We start from the raw sequence: 18709 nt of genomic DNA, 5'->3' as shown, positions 1-18709 counted from the left end.
TGAAAGCTGAAAAACCAGTTAGCTCCACAGAGAAGCCTAAAATTGATTGTGGAATAGTCAACATAAGGAAAATTACCTGAAGTGTCATCTTTCAACATGGAAGACATTGTTAACGTAAATTTTGTTAATTTTAGTTTTATTAATGCAACATTATCTGCACATCAGGAGGCATGCAGGGGGCACTGCATAGAGTGATACTAAATGTAAGACACAGCCTCTGTTCTAGCAGTTTCCAGTGAAATTTATAAATCCTAATAACTAAAGCAAATTTAATATTGCACTATGGGAACAATAACACAGAATAAAGTGTGAAATCACAGAATGCTTAGAAGGAATTTCTGGGAAGATATACTATACCCTTAGCCCTCCCCAAAATAGAAAAGTAGGCATATATCTCATTCGTGGTGATATACCAGAAAATAAATAAACAACTAAACAAACAAACGAATAAGGAGGCGAACTAATCAGAGTTTAAAAAAAAAAAAAAGAAAGAAAAACCAGAATTTTTTTGGTTCGTTGAATTTCAGTCCTAGACAGAAAATAAACTCATATATCTCATTCACGGTGACATACCAAAAAATAAACAAACAACTAAACAAACAAACAAATAAGGAGGAGAACTAATCAGAGTTTACCAAAAAAAATTAAAGGAAAACCAGAAATGGTAGGGTTGAATTTCAGTCCTAGACAGAAAGTAAACTAAAGGCATCTGAAAACTATAGTCAAATCTTCAAAATCTTTGCTGATGGAAATTATTTATATTTGCCTTTAGAAAATATTATTTTTCAGTCATATTTTTAATATATAAGTTATACTTGGTATTTGTACATATAGTAAAACCTATGAAAGCTGAGGTAACTGTGTAAGGCGGAAACCTACCAGGGAAGGAAGACTAACATATTTTCCATTAATAGAGAATGACAGAAAAGTGCTCAGACCGCTGCACCCTGTTAACAGTGGAAAACTTGTGAGACTCGGAAAAACACGGCAGTCCCACTGAGTGAGTTCCTGATTTCACAGGTTTCACTGTCCTTCCATTAGAGTAACATCAGGAAGCATTTCATCAGCAGGTACCATCTGGGTTAAATAGTAGTCACAGTAGTTGGAAGTAGGTGGTCAAAATATAGAAGTTCTTCTAAAATCAGATTTACCTAATACTTTATCTTCCGTGAGACAAGTAAAAGAGACAACTAGCATCATGCTAGGCATGTCATCTTCATGACATCTTTTTGAAAGGCTTTGCTGAACAATGGCAGAGGATACAAACGTTGTATCAGATTTCTCAATGAATCTGAATTTCCTAAGTCTCCTTCCTTCACTCTCTATAATCATGTTTTCTATTTATTTTTGTAGGGTTTATCTTCTCTCTATCCCCAAACCTATGATAAAAAACAAACCCAGTGCCGTCAAGTTGATTCTGACTCATACCAACCCCATAGGACAGAGTTGATCTGCCCCATGGACTTCCAAGGAGCAGCTGGTGGATTCAAACTGCCAACCTTTTGGCTAGAATCCAATCTCTTAACCACTGCACCTCCAGGGCTCCTAGGACTGAGATAGGGAACTATTCCTCTCCACCCAAACTTTACCTGGTGTTACCTTCTGATTGGAATTAGTTTGTGCTTGGGTATTTTTTTTGGGGGGGGGTATTAGTCACCTCCATTGAGTCGATTCTGACTCACAGTGACCCAACTGCCTCATAGTGTTTCAAGGAGCAGCTGATCTTCTGGTTAGCAGCCAGGCTCTTAACAACTGTGCCACTAGGGCTCCTAGTCACCTCTAGAAGAAAGTAAGCAACCTGGTGGTGCAGTGGTTAAATGCTCCACCACTAACCTAAATGTTGGTGGTTCAAACCCACCAGCTACTCCACGGGAGAAAGATATAAAGATTTACAGCCTTGGAAAAACCCCATGGGGCAGTTCTACTCTGTCCTATAGGATTGCTATGAGTTGGAATTGACTTCTTGACGACAGCGTTTTTTGGTTTTGTTTTTTTTTAAAGTGCAAATAACCTCAGAGGATAAGGGGAGGGGACTCCGGTGTATGGAATAACTGAATTACCAAAACAAAAGCCTGGGTTTCATTTGCGAGTCCCTGATGCCCAGGCTGGTGGAGTATAGTTTTAAAGTTATGTCCCAAGAATGAGGAAGAATGCAATGATAGGCCCAATGGCTGAGGGAGATGGCACTATGTTAGCATATGAGAGATTATTGTTGTTAGTTGTCGGCAATTTCGGTAGTAATTAAGGTACTTTGCTTTATTTTCAAAGAGTTTAGTATTTAAAACTTGTAGTGATATTTTTAATTTTTTTTTTTTTAAAGTCCGGGAAACTCCTATTTCAGGATAGACAAAACACACTGCACATGTTATTGAAACACCAAAGTTGTTAGGTAGGTAATCTTTGAGAAATCATGGAAGATGGGAGAGGAAGCAGTAAAATGGAACAGGGGAAAATGCAAAGAAAATTCCAATTGGGGAGAAAAAAAAAAAAGACAGAATTTAGAAACTCTAGTTTATTAAATTACCTTTAGTTAGATGACTAACAAATTCCTGTAGTGGGTTATTTTTCTAAAGTCCTATTTATCAATTTTAAGTTACATATGATAAAATTCACCCTACTTAGGTATACACTTTGTTGAATTTTGACAAAATATGCAGTCACATGGAAACCCTGGTGGTGTAGTGGTTAAGTGCTACGGCTGCTAACAAAAGGGTCGGAAGTTCGAATCCACCAGGCGCCCCTTGGAAACTCTGTGGCACAGTTCGACTCTGTCCTATAGGGTTGCTACGAGTCAGAATCGACTTGACGGTGCTGGGTTTGGTTTTTTTTTTTTTTTTATGCAGTCACATGACTCCATCATTACTCCAAAATGTCCCTCATGCCCCCTTTTAGTCAAATGACTCTTGCCCCCCTCCCAGCTCCTGGTAGCCGTGATCTAACTTCTGTCTCTATAGTTTTTACTTTTTTCCCAGAATGTCACATGAAGAGCACCATATTATATATAGCCTTCTGTGCCTGGCTTCTTCCACTTAGCATAACAACGATGAGATTCACCCATGTTGTTGCATTTATCAATAATTTTTTTTCTTTTTATTGCAGGAAAGTAGTCCATGGTGTGGGTTTAGCACAATTTATTCACGTAATGGGTTATTAAAAATCCGAACTGTTAGCATTTAAAAAAATAGAAGTGATCTCTAAAATGCTGCATGTATTCAGTGAGGAGTCCCAATAAAGTCACCTTACTCCCTTTTGCAAAAGAGTTTTTAGAGCAGTAGCAAGGCATTGTACTATAGGATTTTAGCAACCCATCTGGCAAATTTCCCATAATGCCAAGTGGTAAGTTGGGGAAAAAATGAGTGAGGTAAGAGCAGAGAAGGGTAAATTCATAGCTGGTTGACCCAAACTGTGTATTTAAGGGTAGTTGTCAACCTCGAGGGACGTTCCTAGCTGAGTGCTGGGGGACTCTCTCATTAACCTCACTCTGCTGGCCATGGTAATTAACAATATGATTGAAGGTATAGAGAAAGCATCATGGATTAACTTAATGACTAGGATTAAAATGGAGAGGAAAATTCCTGTGCTGGATAATGGAAACAATGATCTGAAATACCTTAATGTGGTGGACAGTTTAATTGGTAGGCCAAAATCAGTGACATGAAATTTAGGGGAGATTAAGGAAAATGTGTCCAGTTGGGTAAAAAGCAAATTTAGTGTTGCAGAGTTGAAGGAGAGAACTGACTTAACAGCAACTCATAGGGAAAAAGGCTTACAAAATCAGTGAGTTTTAAACTAAAAAAGCAAGGGTCAAAAGTTGGGATTTGGATCGTAGGTAGTTTGGTTTAAATGCTACATTTACCTTGGGCTACTCTTTCTAAGTAGATTCCAGTTCATTGGTTTCACTTTCCTATTACTAATTTCACACAGAGGAACAGGAAGGTTCTGACTGTGAGCAATACAATCACCTGCTGAGAAAATCCAGACTGCTGTAGTTTATGGCACCTGACATTAGAGGAAATGTAACTTATATTTAATAGTCATCTTCTTAATTTTATTCATAGTTTTAAAAACCTCTATTTTGCTAGACCTCCCAATTAACATTCTCTAAAGCATCTTTTTGCAACATATAAACAAACCAAACCAAACCAGTTGCCATGGAGTTGATTTTGACTCATGGCGACCCCCGTGTGTGTCAGAGTAGAACTGTACTCCACAAGGTTTTCAACGGCTGTGGTCTTTCAGTAGGCCTTTCTTCTAGGTGCCTCTCAATGGATTTGAACTGCCAACCTTTGGGTTAGTAAAACCAAAACCCACTACCATCGAGTCGATTCCAACTCATAGCAACCCTATAGGACAGAGTAGAACTGCCCCATAGAGTTTCCAAGGAGTGCCTGGTGGATTTGAACTGCCGACATCTTGCTTAGCAGCTGTAGCACTTAACCACTACGCCACCAGGGTTTTTTCTTTTGGGTTAGTAGCTGAGTGCTTAATCATTTACACCACTCAGGGTTCCTCTGCAACATACTAAAAAAAGCCCACTGCCATCAAGTTGATTCTGACTCATAGCAACCCCATAGGGTTTCCAAGGCTGTAAATCTCTATGGAAGCAGATTGCCACATCTTTCTTCTGCAGAGCTGCTGGTGGTTTCGAACTGGTTGGTTAGCAGTCAATCACTTTAACCACTTCAGTACAAGAGCTCCTTAATGTATATTATCTCCAAACTGGCTCATTTTACGAAGGTGGTGACTCTTTTCTGGGTCCTGAGGTTAATATCTACTTTTTTTCTTAAATAATATTTTATTGTGTTTTAGGTGAAAGTTCACACAACAAATTAGGTTCCCATTTAACAATTTTTATACAAATTGTTCAGTGCCATCAGTTACAATTTTCACAACATGTCAGCATTCTCACATTATTTCCATTATGTTTGATTTGTTTCCATTGATCTAGCTTCCCTTCCCCTCTGAGTCTTCTCATCTTTGCTTTTGGGTAAATGTTGACCGTTTGGTATTATATAGTTGATTGTTTAAGACAGCACATTACTCATCGTTGTTATAAGCCAATTTATTATATGGCTGACTGGTGACCTCCAGAAATAGCTTCAGTTCCAAGTTCAAAGGGTATCTTAGGGTGATAGTCTTGGGGGTTTCTCTAGTATCTATTGGTCCAGTAGGTCTGGCCTTTTTTAGGAATTTGAATTTTGTTCTACATTTTTCTCCCAGTCTATCTGGGACCTCTATTGTGTCCCTGGTCAGAATGGTCGGTAGTGGTAGCTGGGCACCATCTGGTTCTTCTGATCTCAGGTTAGAAGAGGTCGTGGTTTGTGTGAGCTATTAGTCCTGTGGACTAGTTTCTTCTTTGAGCCTTGGATTTCATTCACTCTCTTTTGCTTCCTACAAGTAGAAACCAGTAGTTGTATCTTAGATGGCCACTCTTAAGTTGTTAAGACTCCAGACGCTATTCACCAAAGTAGGATGTAGAACATTATCTTTATGAACTATGTTATGCCAATTGACTAAGTTGTCCCCTGTGACCGAATCTCTACTTTTTCACTTTTCCTGTTAGTGTTAAGGCATGTTCACATTTCAGTGATTGGAAAGACATCACAGGGTAGAGCAACCTTTCTTGAGAAATTGTGTGTGTGTATACGTGTATGCACTGTGAACTTGCACTGTTTTTGCCTCTTTTATAAAGTGCCATCTTAATCTCTTTTTGATCAATGGACTTGACCTGATTAAGTTCTACTGATACAGCCTTTGACTTTTTAAAGGGAAATGTAACAGCTCAAACTGTATTCTTATTATTGTTATTGGGTGTTGTCGAGTTGATTTCAACTTATAATGAACCCATGTGACAGAGTAGAACTGCCCCATGGAGTTTTCTTTGGCTCTAATCTTTACAGAAGGAGATGATCAGCTGTCTCTCCCATAGAGGATTTGAACTGCCAACCTTTCAGTTAGCAGCTGAGCTAACTGTTGTACCACCAGGGCTCCCTTCAAGTCTCTATTACCCATTGCCATTGAGTTGATTTCAACTTATAGTGACCCTATAGGACAGAATAGAACTGCCCCATAGGGTTTCTAAGGAGTGCCTGATGGATTCGAAACACCAACCTTTTGGCTAGCAGCCAAGCTCTTAGCTACTGTGCCACCAGGGTTCCAGTCTGTATTAAAAAAGTCTGTATTAGCAGGTGTTAAAAATGAAGAATTTGAGACTCAGAAACGAAAGAGGTTATAGAGGACAGAAGAGAAGAGATTGCTATTTGAAAGAAAATAAATTATGGGCCTTTCCTCCTTTTCCCTACATGGTTTTGCTAATAACCGTGGATTTGCTAATAGGTTAAAGACTCATCTTCAACTCAGTGTCAATACTTACACACTACTTGCCATTAATGATGAGGCCCTAATAGGAAACTTCCACAAAATAGAATTTTCACAAACATCTTTTCACATTTTGTGATCCTTGGTTAAGTGTATTTCTTGCTTGTGGCCAAGACCTTCCCATGTTTAACTTTAAAACTCCCAAAGCTTCTGTGCCTACTCAGAATATCAGCTACATAGGTTTCTGAATGGACATTTACCAGGGAACGAGGGCTATTTTACTTTCCATAAGCTAAGATGGTTTGCATTTCTCTAGCTTTGTCATATGCCAAAGGAATGTTGTTACAAAGCTGTTTTCATATTGCTCTAATTATCCTTCAGAAATGCTTTACCAATATTTTAATTGATTTGTCTAGGCTAATTTAAATTGAACTCCTAAAATAATTTTCTAAAACAAGCTCCTCTGGAAACTTCCCCTGATTTATACTCATCTTGGCAAAAGAGTTTGCCTGGGATTTAGTACAACCTTTCTACCTACTAAGGGAACCCTGGTGCCGTAGTGGTTAAGAGTTCGGCTGCTAACCAAAAGGTCGGCAATTCGAATCCACGAGGCACTCCTTGAAAACTCTATGGGGGCAGTTCTACTTTGTCCTGTAGGGTTGCTATGAGTTGAAACCGACTCAACGACAATGGGTTTGATTTGGTATGAGTTTGCTACCTACTAAACAAACACTGATTTAAATCTGCACTGAAAAGAAAATGCAAGTATCTTTAGCCAGTCAACACTGGGCTACTCGGTGGTATCCACCAACCATGGATAGATTCTTCTAGTTTTTTGGGGGGTGCAAAAAGCTAAAAGTAATAGATTCTATTATGCTGCAAAGTAGAAGACTGAAAATAGGCTGCTATCACCTTTTAAGTAATTAGAGTAGAAACCAAACCCATTGTCATTGAGTCAATTCCGACTCATAGTGACCCTATAGGACAGAATAGAACTGCCCCATAAAGTTTCCAAGGAGCGCCTGGTGGATCCAAACTGCTTTATTTTTTAAAACGTCAACTTTCTATCTGGAAAATTTGACCAACAAACTTCTATCTTTTGCTTTTTGTGTGTATGAAGGTTGAAATAGGGTTTGGGACTATTATTCCTATTATTTTGTTACTTTCCATCATCCTAATGGGTGCTTGCGATCATGTATCTTTTGATTTCCAGAATGGCATACAGATGCCACTGTCACCAGCTCCAGTTCTTATTTGGCCTCTGGGAGACATGCAGGCAGCAAGATTTAAAGAGAAGACAAACCCCAGTTTCCTTCCCTCCTGGATTATTCAGCTACTGCCAGATTTAGGTCCAGCTGTAGCCTGAGGCTCAGTCTTTACTCCCCACTACAGTTTTAGGTGACCAACAGAAAAATGCCTACTTCCACTCATAAGAAGGCCATGGGGGCAAAAGACTGGGGAGTGGAACTTAGAGAGCACCAGCAAAGGGTGGAGCTTCTCTGCAGGAATTTGTTTTTTTCAGAGCTATGAGTATAAGGCAGTTGACCTCTCTAAAGAAGCAAAACCCTGAATATAGGCGGAGGAACCAGGCTCAACCTGGGGAAAGTAACTGGAGGCTTATCCTCCCAGAACTTTCTGGCACCTATTCTTTCTAGCCTAACTGGTTGAAAGGACAGAGGAAAAATGAACTGATTTAGTTTCTCATGGCCCTAAGTGCTTCTAAAATGGAATTTAATTAAGGTGCATAATTAAGGGGTGTAGTCTCTAGTGGTGAGGAATCATTGAAGTCTGCTCATTGGCAAGGCCTTGACAACACTCACAAATGTTCCATGGTTCCTTCAGCTAGTGGTTCTCAACTCTAGATGCAAAACCAGAGCCACCTGGGAAGCTTATTAAAAAAATCCAATGTTTGGGTCCTCCGTCAGAGATTCTGATTTAATTGGTTTGGGATGGGTCTAAAGCCTCAGTACTTTTTACATGGTCCCCATTTTGTTTCAGTGCAGCCAGGGAGTTGGGTGTGTTCCCTTAGAGTCAAGAAATGGTACCGTACTACAGTGTCTGCTTTTCCTCCCCAGGAAAATGAGAGGGATAGATTTCCTTTAGTATTTCTCCAAGAGCTTCTGCAGAACATTAGTTCCATTCTATTCTGAACATTGTATTCTGATATTCTGAGAAAAAGCAGTTTCTGTGATCAAGTTTTCAAAACATGGGACTAAGCATTCCTTCCATTTAAAAAGGGTTCTGGAAGTCTTTGATATGCTAATATGCATTGTCATACTTCAGAAAAAAAAGTTGCTGTTGCAAGAAAGTCCTGGCGCTCTACTACTGAAAAAGCAGCCATTGAAAACCCTTTGGAGCACAGTCCTCTGACACACATGGGGTCGCCATGAGTCAGAATCAACTAGGAGGCAACAGGTTTATTGAGAAATAAACGGGATACAGCATAAAGTCCCAAACCAAAATCAAACCAGTTGCTCTCAAGTCAATTCCAGCTCATGGAGACCTCACGTGTATCAGAGTAGAACTGTGCTCCATGAGATTTTCAATGGCTGCTTCTGCAGCAGTAGATTGTCAGGCTTTTCTTCTGAAACACCTCTCGGTGGACTCGAACCTTCAACCTTTCAGTTAGCAGCTCAGTGTGTTTCATTTGTACCACGCAGGCACTCTGTCATACTTCAAGAAGGGTAAAATAGGCAGAGTTTATTGAACTGAAAAACACTTTGACCACAAAACGCTATCAGGGAGCATCTCATAGAACTAGTGCTCTGTGGAACTCACTTTGAGGAAGAGCAGTTCTGATTCCTCTGAAACTCTGCCATACCAGGAGATGTGTGCCCATCCATGGCCTTAAGGTCACATTCCTCCCGCTCTGAAGTTCCAAAGGGGAATGAGTTCTCGTGCTTTGGTTTTACTTTGATCTACCTCATTAGCAAAGCACACTAAGGGTACAATCACTGCACACACATTTGGAGAGACCAAAGTCAATTGCATCCAGGTTGAATTTTTGGAGGGAAAGACTTTTTTGGGGCGGGTGTGGGATACATATGTACTCTACGTTTTTACACATGAGAATGGAGTTTCAGGAATAAATTAACCATCTCCTAAATTTAGGTTCTTCTCAGGTTTTACTCTCCCTCCATTTTGCCCTATCGGACACTCATGTTTCCTATTTGGAATAAAAAAAAACCAAACCCAGTGCCGTCGAGTCAATTTTGACTCATAGTAACCCTTTAGGACAGAGTAGAACTGCCCCATAGAGTTTCCAAGGAGCCTCTGGCAGATTTGAACTGCCGACCCTTTGGTTAGCAGCCATAGCACTTAACCACTATACCACCAGGGTTTCCATATTTGGAACTGGGGAATGGAAATGCTAAACTTAGGACACTTGTGCTTTAAAAAAAAAAAAAAACAATTTATTGAATTGCACACTTCTATAATGAACAGGTCGGTAGACTATAAAGTGAAGAAATGAGATCATTTGAAAATATAGTGTAAGTGATGATTTAAAATGAAGCAGTAAATCAAGACTGGGGTAAAATATCACTGGTTTAGAAGGTGTCTTAGAGTCCCTGCAAATGGTTAAGTGCTTGACTACTAACTGAAATTTTGTTGGTTCGAATTCACCAAGAGGCACCATGGAAGATAGACTTGGCAATGTACTTCTGAAAGGTCATAGCCTTGAAAACCTTATGGAACACAGTTCTGTTCTGCACACATGGGGTTGCCATGAGTTGGAATCGACTTGATGATAACTGGTTAGAAGGGGCCTTAGGGATCATCTAGGCTAAGTGCCATCGTATAGATGAATATACAAAGGCCAGAGAGGTTAAGTGTCTGCTCTAAATCCACACATCCAGTTGGTAGCAAAGAGGACACTAAGCTAGGCCTCCTGACATTCACCTGAGTGCTTCTTGTGGACCTCTGCTCTCTCCCTGTGGACTCTTCCTCAACCCATAGCTCAACAAAGACAGAAATTATTTTTAAATAAAAACTTACCATGTTTCTTCCCCAATGCACGCATTCCCCAAAGCCAATTATTTACACATGTAGTGATTTGGGGCCATGTTTGAAACTTTTTATTAGAAACAGTTGCCTCTGGTTTCTGTTGTTTAAATGGGTTTCCTACATGGTAAATTTGAAAATCCATAAAAGTGTCACCAAATGACCTGCAGTGGTTGCTTTTATTTGGATGTAGCTCCTGTAGCATTTAGTTTGATGCCTTGCAACTTGTGAAGTAGAATATATACTGGCAACTGATTCAATTATTTTTCTGCTTGATGTTAAGTGAATGTAAGAAGTTTAATGTAGATTGATGTAAGAAGAGCATGGTTAGTTACTCTTGCCTGCTAAAGAAGTGAAAACTGTTGCTTGTTTTATTTTTAGCCTATATTTTTGCCAGTGAAGAATTTACCTCAAGGGAGGCTGTTTTAAAATCCTATTTAGAGACAGATGTCCTTTCTTATTTAACAAGTGAAAAATACTACCCACTTACAGTTAATGTTTTTCTTTGCACCTGGGTGTTCCTCTCATTTTTGGAATTTAAGTTACATTTTTTAAAATTTATTTTAAACTTATGTAAAAGAGTTCAACTCATAGGATTTTTTTTTTTTCTTCACAATTCAGGCCCACTAATTACAGTATCCTGAAATAAAATGGTCTTAAAGGTACTCTTTGAGCTGGTAGAACCTCCTGAAAGAGGTTAAATAATTTTATTTCTTACACGCTAAGCCTATTTGTGTAATTTATTTGTTTTCTTTTGGGATTAAAGATTTAACTGAAATTTCTTCATTTGTCTTCTGACAAAAAGAATGCTTTCACAAGATTAAGAACACTTTTTGCTGACTGATTATCTTTCCCAGTCACTATTTGTCCCAGGAAAATGGAAAACCAAAAACAAACTTTCCACACTGTAGGCTCCTTGGAGAAGACCAAATATATTCAAGTGTAAGTAGAGACAAACATTCTCTCTTCAGCATATTGCCAAGCACATAGCACTCAGAAGATACCAGTGAAGTTGACTGAAATTCATGTCATACGCTGAACACTAAAGGAAATGGGGATGAATAGCCCAGGAAAAGAAAACTCAGGGGGACATGAGAGCTGCCTTTAGAACTTGGGAGGGAAACAGGATTAAACTGACTTTGTAAGGTCCCCAAGGAGTGGGAAGTTAGGGAGACAGGAGTTGCCTCAGTTGAAAGAAGGCATTTATAATAGAGTTGTCGGAAGATAGAAGGGACGCCTAGGCAAGAACAGAGCTATATATCACTGAAAGCTTTCAAGCCTGGGCTGGGTGACAACTTGACAGGGATGTTGGAGAGAAGATCCAAATGTTGAAGGAGAGCAGGAAATGTAAGGGGCCTTTCAACAGTGAGCATCAATGAAGACAATGTAATCACCTTGTGACTACAGGTAGATATCTGGGACTGTCTATGTATTTCTTACTTCCAAAGGGTTATGAGAGTGGACGGAGATTCTATTTGTTGGGAGGATGATCTGCCTCTGTGTTTCTCATCTAGGCCGCCTAAGCAGAGGCCTGGGGCCCAGAATATTCTCTGACAAGGAGGATGGGAATTGGGTCTCTCTCTCTCTCCTGATCTCTTCTCCTTATCAAAGAAATCTTTATTCCTGTTTGGGGCACACAGTAACTTTCTCTGTCTCTTGCTCATGCACAGGTACTATATTGCACCTGGCCAAGCCCACTTCTAGATCTGTTCCTAGCAAGGGAATGGGGTCTCCTTCAGCTGTGGCACAAGAGTGTGTGGAATATTTGCCCTACACTTGCTGGCCATGGGAGACTGGTGCCCATAAGTGAAGCTGATCTACCTCTGTCTCTTTTCTTGTGAGTAAAGCATTATCCCATGCATTAGCAGAGTGTGTAGTTTGTCTTTTGTTGGTGACATTGAACCTTGGCACAATGGTATTTCTAAGAAGGTACCATGTCAGCATGCTTTTTAACTCAAATGGGAGAATTAAGCCCATTGATCATTTCTCCTCCAATGTCCAATGGTCCACGGTCCAATTAAAATACCATGACCCTGGAAATAAACCCATGCAGAATACATCCAAGACCCAACTGAGATATTATCATAATCTGCATTTATTAACATTGTTGGACACATATGATGTGCTAAGTACTACAGATAGAAAGATGAAAGCCTTTCCTGGCTGCCCCAGGTAATTAGCGGTTGTCTGCACAATTCTCTTTTGTAGAATCACTCTCATGTATTATAGTTCTTTATTTTAAATTACCTTCCACTTTAAAAGTTCCTAAAGAGTGGGACAATGGCTTAACCATCTTTGCACTTCCTGCTATCACTACACTTAAATAAAAGAAACAATAAAACTTTAGCCTCCTAAGGTAGTTGAGAGAAAGAAAATTTCTGCATTTTTCTGATAAGCTTTCTCTCTGAAGTGAACATTAAAGATAGTCTAACTTCTCCCCTTTATCAGACTGGCTTTTGTCTGACTCCAGAATCAAGGAGATTATGAGAACATACGAGACAAAGAAAGGAAAAATTGTTAAGATTTCCAAAAATTTCAAGGAGGGAAGTTCCTAACATTTCAGAAAACGAGGGCTCCGGGTTCCCATCTGAGCTGAGCTGTTCTACCCAGGACACCCCATGCCACATGTGTCTGATTGCCATCAATATTGTCAGGAACTTTGGGTCTGCAGGGTCTTCTGCAGATTTCAATCAAATCTCTTCCCTCCCCAGGTAGGTGCGGTAGCATCTGCTGTGTTCTGTATACCAGTATGCACTTGCGATGATACTTAATAAATTATAAACAATAAATAAATCCGCCTGCTGTCATTTTGTGGAAACAGGCAGCTTTCCAGGCTGTGAATCATGAGGAGGCTCACTGCCCTGTAAGCAGTTTCTCAGAGTACCTGGTATGGCAGCTGCCACCAAAAACTGAAAGCAGTCATCTCTGCTTTACAAGGCCAGCTCATTCTCCAGCTTTCTCTGGACATATTCAATCTGCTCAAAGTAAGCCATAGTTCTCAAGGTACCATATTAGCCACCACACAAGGAGTAATTCAAGTGGCCTGCATTGGGGAGCAGATTAGGATGAAATAAAATATTAGCTAGCACAAGTGGATGTTACTAATCAGAACATCCTCTACACCTATCCAATCACACCCTCTCTCTTACTTCCTTCCCAGATGCACTCAGCGAAAACAATGGAAAATCAGGCTCTGCCAATTGCCTGCTTCAAAGTCAGATGTGATCTTCTGCCTTTTTAACTCATCTGTCTTTTGAGTTTATTCTTCTACCAAAATTAGTTACTGCTGTCAGTAGGAAATTTTGAACAGGACATGCTTTATGCTAATACATTTTTACCCAGATTATTAGCAGAATAATGGATGCAGACTCTTTTTTAATATGTCAGGGTAGGAGAGAACTTTACATAATTCTTGGTGCCACTTTAAAATGAATTAGAAATGTTTTTCTTCTGAGGGAAAAACAGAAGCTAATGATCTAGGGATATCTTAGGACCAGGATCTTTAAACATGCCTAACTATCAGAATGAACTTCAAGGCTCTGAAAATCACCCAGATGTTGTATCCCTCCCACCTCCAGTCCCTGAGAATTTAAAAAAGCTCCCAAAGTAATTCTGATGTGAAGCCAGGCTTGAGAGCTACCCTTGTAAAGTGTAGTCTATACCAAGGTCAGGAAAGCTGACTTCTCTTACCCTATTGTTGACTTTTATTATCCTACTGTTAGCATATTCAAATGATACCCCTTTTAATAAATGAACATTTAAAAAATGCACACATTTAAACTTTGTCTTCATCAGGAGCCTTCAATTCAGGTTTTAATTGGAAATGTCAGTCATATATCTTTTATTTAAAGAATATAGTTTAAGAAATTTCGACTTAAGGTGAATTTTGGCAAAGTGATTTCTTTCATCCTGTTACTTTCCTTTATGAAATCAGAAGATTTCTTCCCAATAATTTGGGACATAGCTAAAGCCAAAGAACTGAAAAAATTGGGAAACGTTTAAAAAGCAAAATAAAGGGGAAGTCCTGACTTTCTGATACTCAAAATGATATGTAAATAATAATACTCAAAACTTTGTAGATGATAATATTACAGCCAAAAAATCCCTACAGGCACTTCTACCCATGGGGTCACTATGAATAGGAATCGAATAGGTGGTACCCAACGACAACAACAAGTATTATGATTGAATATAACATGTAGAATTAGAACATTTTAAGGTGTGGTTATGTATTTCAATTTGTTGTGTTTGTGAATCAGGAGCCATATATAATCTTGATTGTTTTCTACTAAAAATATAATCTCCTTCTCTTTTTACTGGTTTTATGGGAAGGAGCAATTTACCCTATATTCAATTCTTCTCTGCCTGGGGAGGTAAATAAAAAAAAAGAAATCAAGTCCACACCCTAAACCTTCAGCTCTAGTTTCAAAGTGGAAATTTTCTCTGGAGTTCTAGGGTATTAAGTTGGCAACTAACGTTTAAACAAATTCCCAGATTGTGCCCATGCTGAGCAAAGAAATGGTTTGTCTATTTCACTCAGCAGCTGATTCAGCTTAAACATCTTTGCTGTATTTTGTTTTAAGCCTGAAAAAGGACAGCTTACTTTCTGATGATGGCTATAGCACCTATTATTGTAAATAACCTAGTAGATGTGACATGTGTTGTTAGGTACTGTCAAGATAATTTTCAACTCATGGTGACCCTATGTGACAGACCAGAACTGCCCCATAGGGTTTCCTAGGCTGTAATCTTGACTGGAGCAGATGGGCAGGGTTTTTTTCTCCCTCAGAGTCACTAGGTGGGTTCGAACTGCCAACTTTTGTTTCACAGCTGAGGGCTTAATCATTGTGCCACCAGAGCTTCTTAGATATGACACAGGAGTCTCAATTCTCTGTAATTTTAACAGGAGCCACCATTAGAGTAACTTTGTAACTTAACAGACTTCCTTAAGTTCAGAATTGAATTTGTGTAAAAATTACTAAGCTCTGAATTGAACTTCTGTAAAAATTATAAGTTCTTTTAACGTATACCAGAAGCCCTGGTGGCACAGTGGTTAAGAGCTCGGCTTCTAACCGAAAGGTCATTGGTTTCTTCTCTGCAGGAAAAGATGCGGCAGTTCGCTTCTGTAAAGATTACAGCCTTGGAAGCTCTAGGTGGCAGTTCTTCTCCATTCTGTAGGGTCGTTATGAGTTGGAATCAACTCAAAGGCACTGGGTTTAATGTATAAACAAACAAAAATATGGAAAATATTTGTATAGATATGACAGTGGAGCCACCCATTCCCTTTAAACTTGGATCAGTCTAGGAGGTAAACAGTGCACCATTTATTGAATGCTGATTTCATATTCTTTATGTCCTTTTAGTTCACCACCCAACCCACTGCCATCAAGTGGATTCTGACTCATAGCGACCCTATAGGACAGAGTAGAACTGCCCCATAGAGTTTCCAAGCAGCGCCTGGTGGATTTGAACTGCTGACCTTTTGGTTAACAGCCGTGGCACTTAACCACTACGCCACCAGGGCTTCCATTTTAGTTCTCACCACCGTAAAATGAAAGGGTTCGTATTCCATTTCCCGGAAGCCTGGAAAGATTGCATAATTTGCAAAAAAAACTAGCTTGCATGTATAAGGGCCTGATCTGAAAATGGTTTTATTGACTCCAAAGCCTTTTGCTCTTAACTTCTGGGCATTATACTTGCTCACAGTTTTCATATGTTTGCCTCTACTAACCCAGGTGAATGGTAGGAATAAAGTCTCATGAAATATATCCTATATTTGATGCATTTTAAAAATTAAATTTGGTCTCCAGAGATGTGTCTGTTACCTCTTGAGCAGCGTTGTGACATACTAGAAGATAAAACATCCTATGTAAGTCTCTGACTTTGCAGACTAAATTCCAATTTTAACATTCATTATTTTATATAATGGAGTACTGTACTTGACAGTCTTAAAGTCATTGAGAGGAATTGAAAGCATTTCTAAGAAACCTAACATATATTAGTCTTTCTTTTGCACTTTTTACCCAAATGATATAATTAAAAGAGGATAAAATATTTTTCTACTGGTGAGAAATATCATGTGAGCATCAGACTTCCAGAATTTTAAAACTGGAAGGTACCTGAGAAATTATGATGTTCTTTCCCACATTGCAACTAGGACATCAATTAACTAGAAAAAAAAAAAAATTCTATTCTCTTCTAAAGTCCCTCAAAAACTGAAACCTAAAATCAGCTTTCAATAATACATTTTAGACTCTTCCAAAGGAGCCCTGGTAGCGCAGTGGTTCAGCACTTGGCTGCTAACTGAAGGTCGATGGTTTGAATCCACCAGTGACAGTCTGCTCCTGTAAAGATCACAGCCTTGGAAACCCTGTGGGGCAGTTCTGCTCTGTCCTCTGGGGTCAGTATGAGTTGGAATTGACTCAACGGCAATGGGTTTTTTTTGGGGGGGGGAGGTTTAGGCTCTTCAAAATAAATAGTTTTGGTCTAATTTAAGAAACTTGTAAGATAAGCCCATTTGTAGCCTCTATTTTTTTTTTTTTTTAATTGAATGGGAATTGTTAACATATTTCTGGAAAATCAGTTTATATGATATCCCATTAATTTCTGTCATATCATCTGTCCTTTTGACAAATTTACCTCACCAAAATAAGGAACTGTTAAAGGATTTCAGAATTGGGATCCAAAGGCGTTAAGTATTATCTGAAATAATAGTGTTTGCTTTTACGAAGTCACAGTTTCCTGATAACCATACAAAGCTTTTAAATTTTCTGACCTAAATTGATTTGTACATTATTTTCTCAATTTGATCTCAGATATTTCGAATTTTAAAGAGTTCAGTCACCATAAGAATGTAAGTGATGTCTCTATATTGAAACACGACAGGGACACAAAAACTTCTGGATTAGCAAAACAATTTAACAATTGAAAAGAGAATCTGTTCAAATTGGAAAACCACTCATACCTGAAATGTGTCAAGTGTCTCTGGATGTCAAGGTCTAGAATTGGCGTGGGTCTGGAGGATCCCAGCGGTGATCTATCTTGGCTCAAGAGGTCCTGGAATTCTTTACAAATTTGTCTAAAAACAAAAGATTCAGAATTGAAATTGAACCCTTGAAATGGAGCTTAAATTTCATTAACCAAAAGTTCTCTCTTTTAAATGAGGGCTAGATAAAATTTTATAAACCAGCCTCCATAGTTCCATCCACAACTTACGGATGAGGTGCACAATGGCAACTTTGCTCTCAAGTTCTACAGGATGATCATAAAGCTTCTTAAAATAAATAACAGTCTGTGGATACTGACAAAAGCAATGTTCATTTTTAAGGTGAATACTTAAAGATTAACTTGAAAATAAAGGAATAACTATTCTAGAAGATCAAAATTAGGAATCGCTTTTTAAAAAATGGAAATGCACTTAATTAAAGTTAAAAGTTTACTTCAGAGCCATGATTCAAATAAACTTCAGAAAATCCTTTTGCCCAATGTTGCATTATAATTCAAGTTTCTGTGGAACTAACTTCTATTTTTAATATTTGAAAGAGATAATAATTTATCTACAACTGAGTCTGCCAATCTCACAAAGGTGACCGTATTTCCTGCTGCCTTTCTTGCTTCGAATGATTATGATTTATGGTCATTGGTTGCATTTTAATTACAACATTACTGTGTATGTTGGTAAGAGTCAAATCCCTGTGATAATTATTACGTATTGCTGAAGTCCAGAATAATCAAAAAGATATACTTCAAAAGTTGCAGAACATATAAGAAAAACAATTTTTAAAAAGGCTGAATTAACATCTAAAACTGTTGCCATGAGATAATCTTTAAACCTTAAACCTCAAATCAAAACTTTTCCCAAAGTTCACTTTGAACCAAAACAGTTTAACTTAATTAGTAAAGCATGTTTGCCTTGACTATTGTACTCTCCAAAGAACTGACAACAGAATCTTGAAAGGTTAGATGAAAAGCTTAGGGGGCGGTGACTTTACATTAATGGTGGTGGAGTAAGTTGGAAAAGGATAGCGAGACTGATTACACAACTTGAAGAATGTAAACAATGTCACTAAATTGTACATGTAGAATTTGTTGAAAAGATGTATCCTTTGCTGTGTATATTTTCATACACACACACATCCACACACCCAAAACCAAAAAATAACAAACACTAGATTAATGCAGTAGCTGGAGAGAAGTAAAAGTCAGCCAAGGAATTGCTCAAAAGCATCGATCACCTAAAGTGAGGTCAGACTATATTCAAGGGATAATATGATAGTGACTAGATGTTTTTATCTGATTTTACAATGAATGGCCCGTCCCAGAAGGTAGTTATGTAGACATGACTATGATTATCAAAGTAGCCAAAATCAAAGAACAGAAGAGTCATATT

General features: G+C 38.6%; 1 protein-coding gene across 1 annotated transcript in view; it reads right to left on the bottom strand.

Annotated features, from left to right (window-relative positions):
- The window catches only part of TFAP2D (transcription factor AP-2 delta), a 55594-nt gene that overhangs the window by 3740 nt on the left and 33145 nt on the right, over positions 1–18709 (bottom strand). Inside the window, exon 7 of the mRNA XM_003404442.3 lies at positions 17285–17398. Within this exon, the coding sequence (XP_003404490.1) occupies positions 17285–17398 (114 nt within the window). The remainder of the gene's footprint in view (positions 1–17284; positions 17399–18709) is intronic.

The sequence above is a fragment of the Loxodonta africana genome, chromosome 1 (genome assembly GCF_030014295.1).
Source record: "Loxodonta africana isolate mLoxAfr1 chromosome 1, mLoxAfr1.hap2, whole genome shotgun sequence".
Lineage (NCBI taxonomy): Eukaryota > Metazoa > Chordata > Mammalia > Proboscidea > Elephantidae > Loxodonta > Loxodonta africana.
The sequence above is the reverse complement of the archived record's forward strand: the minus strand, read 5'-3'. Positions and strand labels throughout refer to the sequence as shown.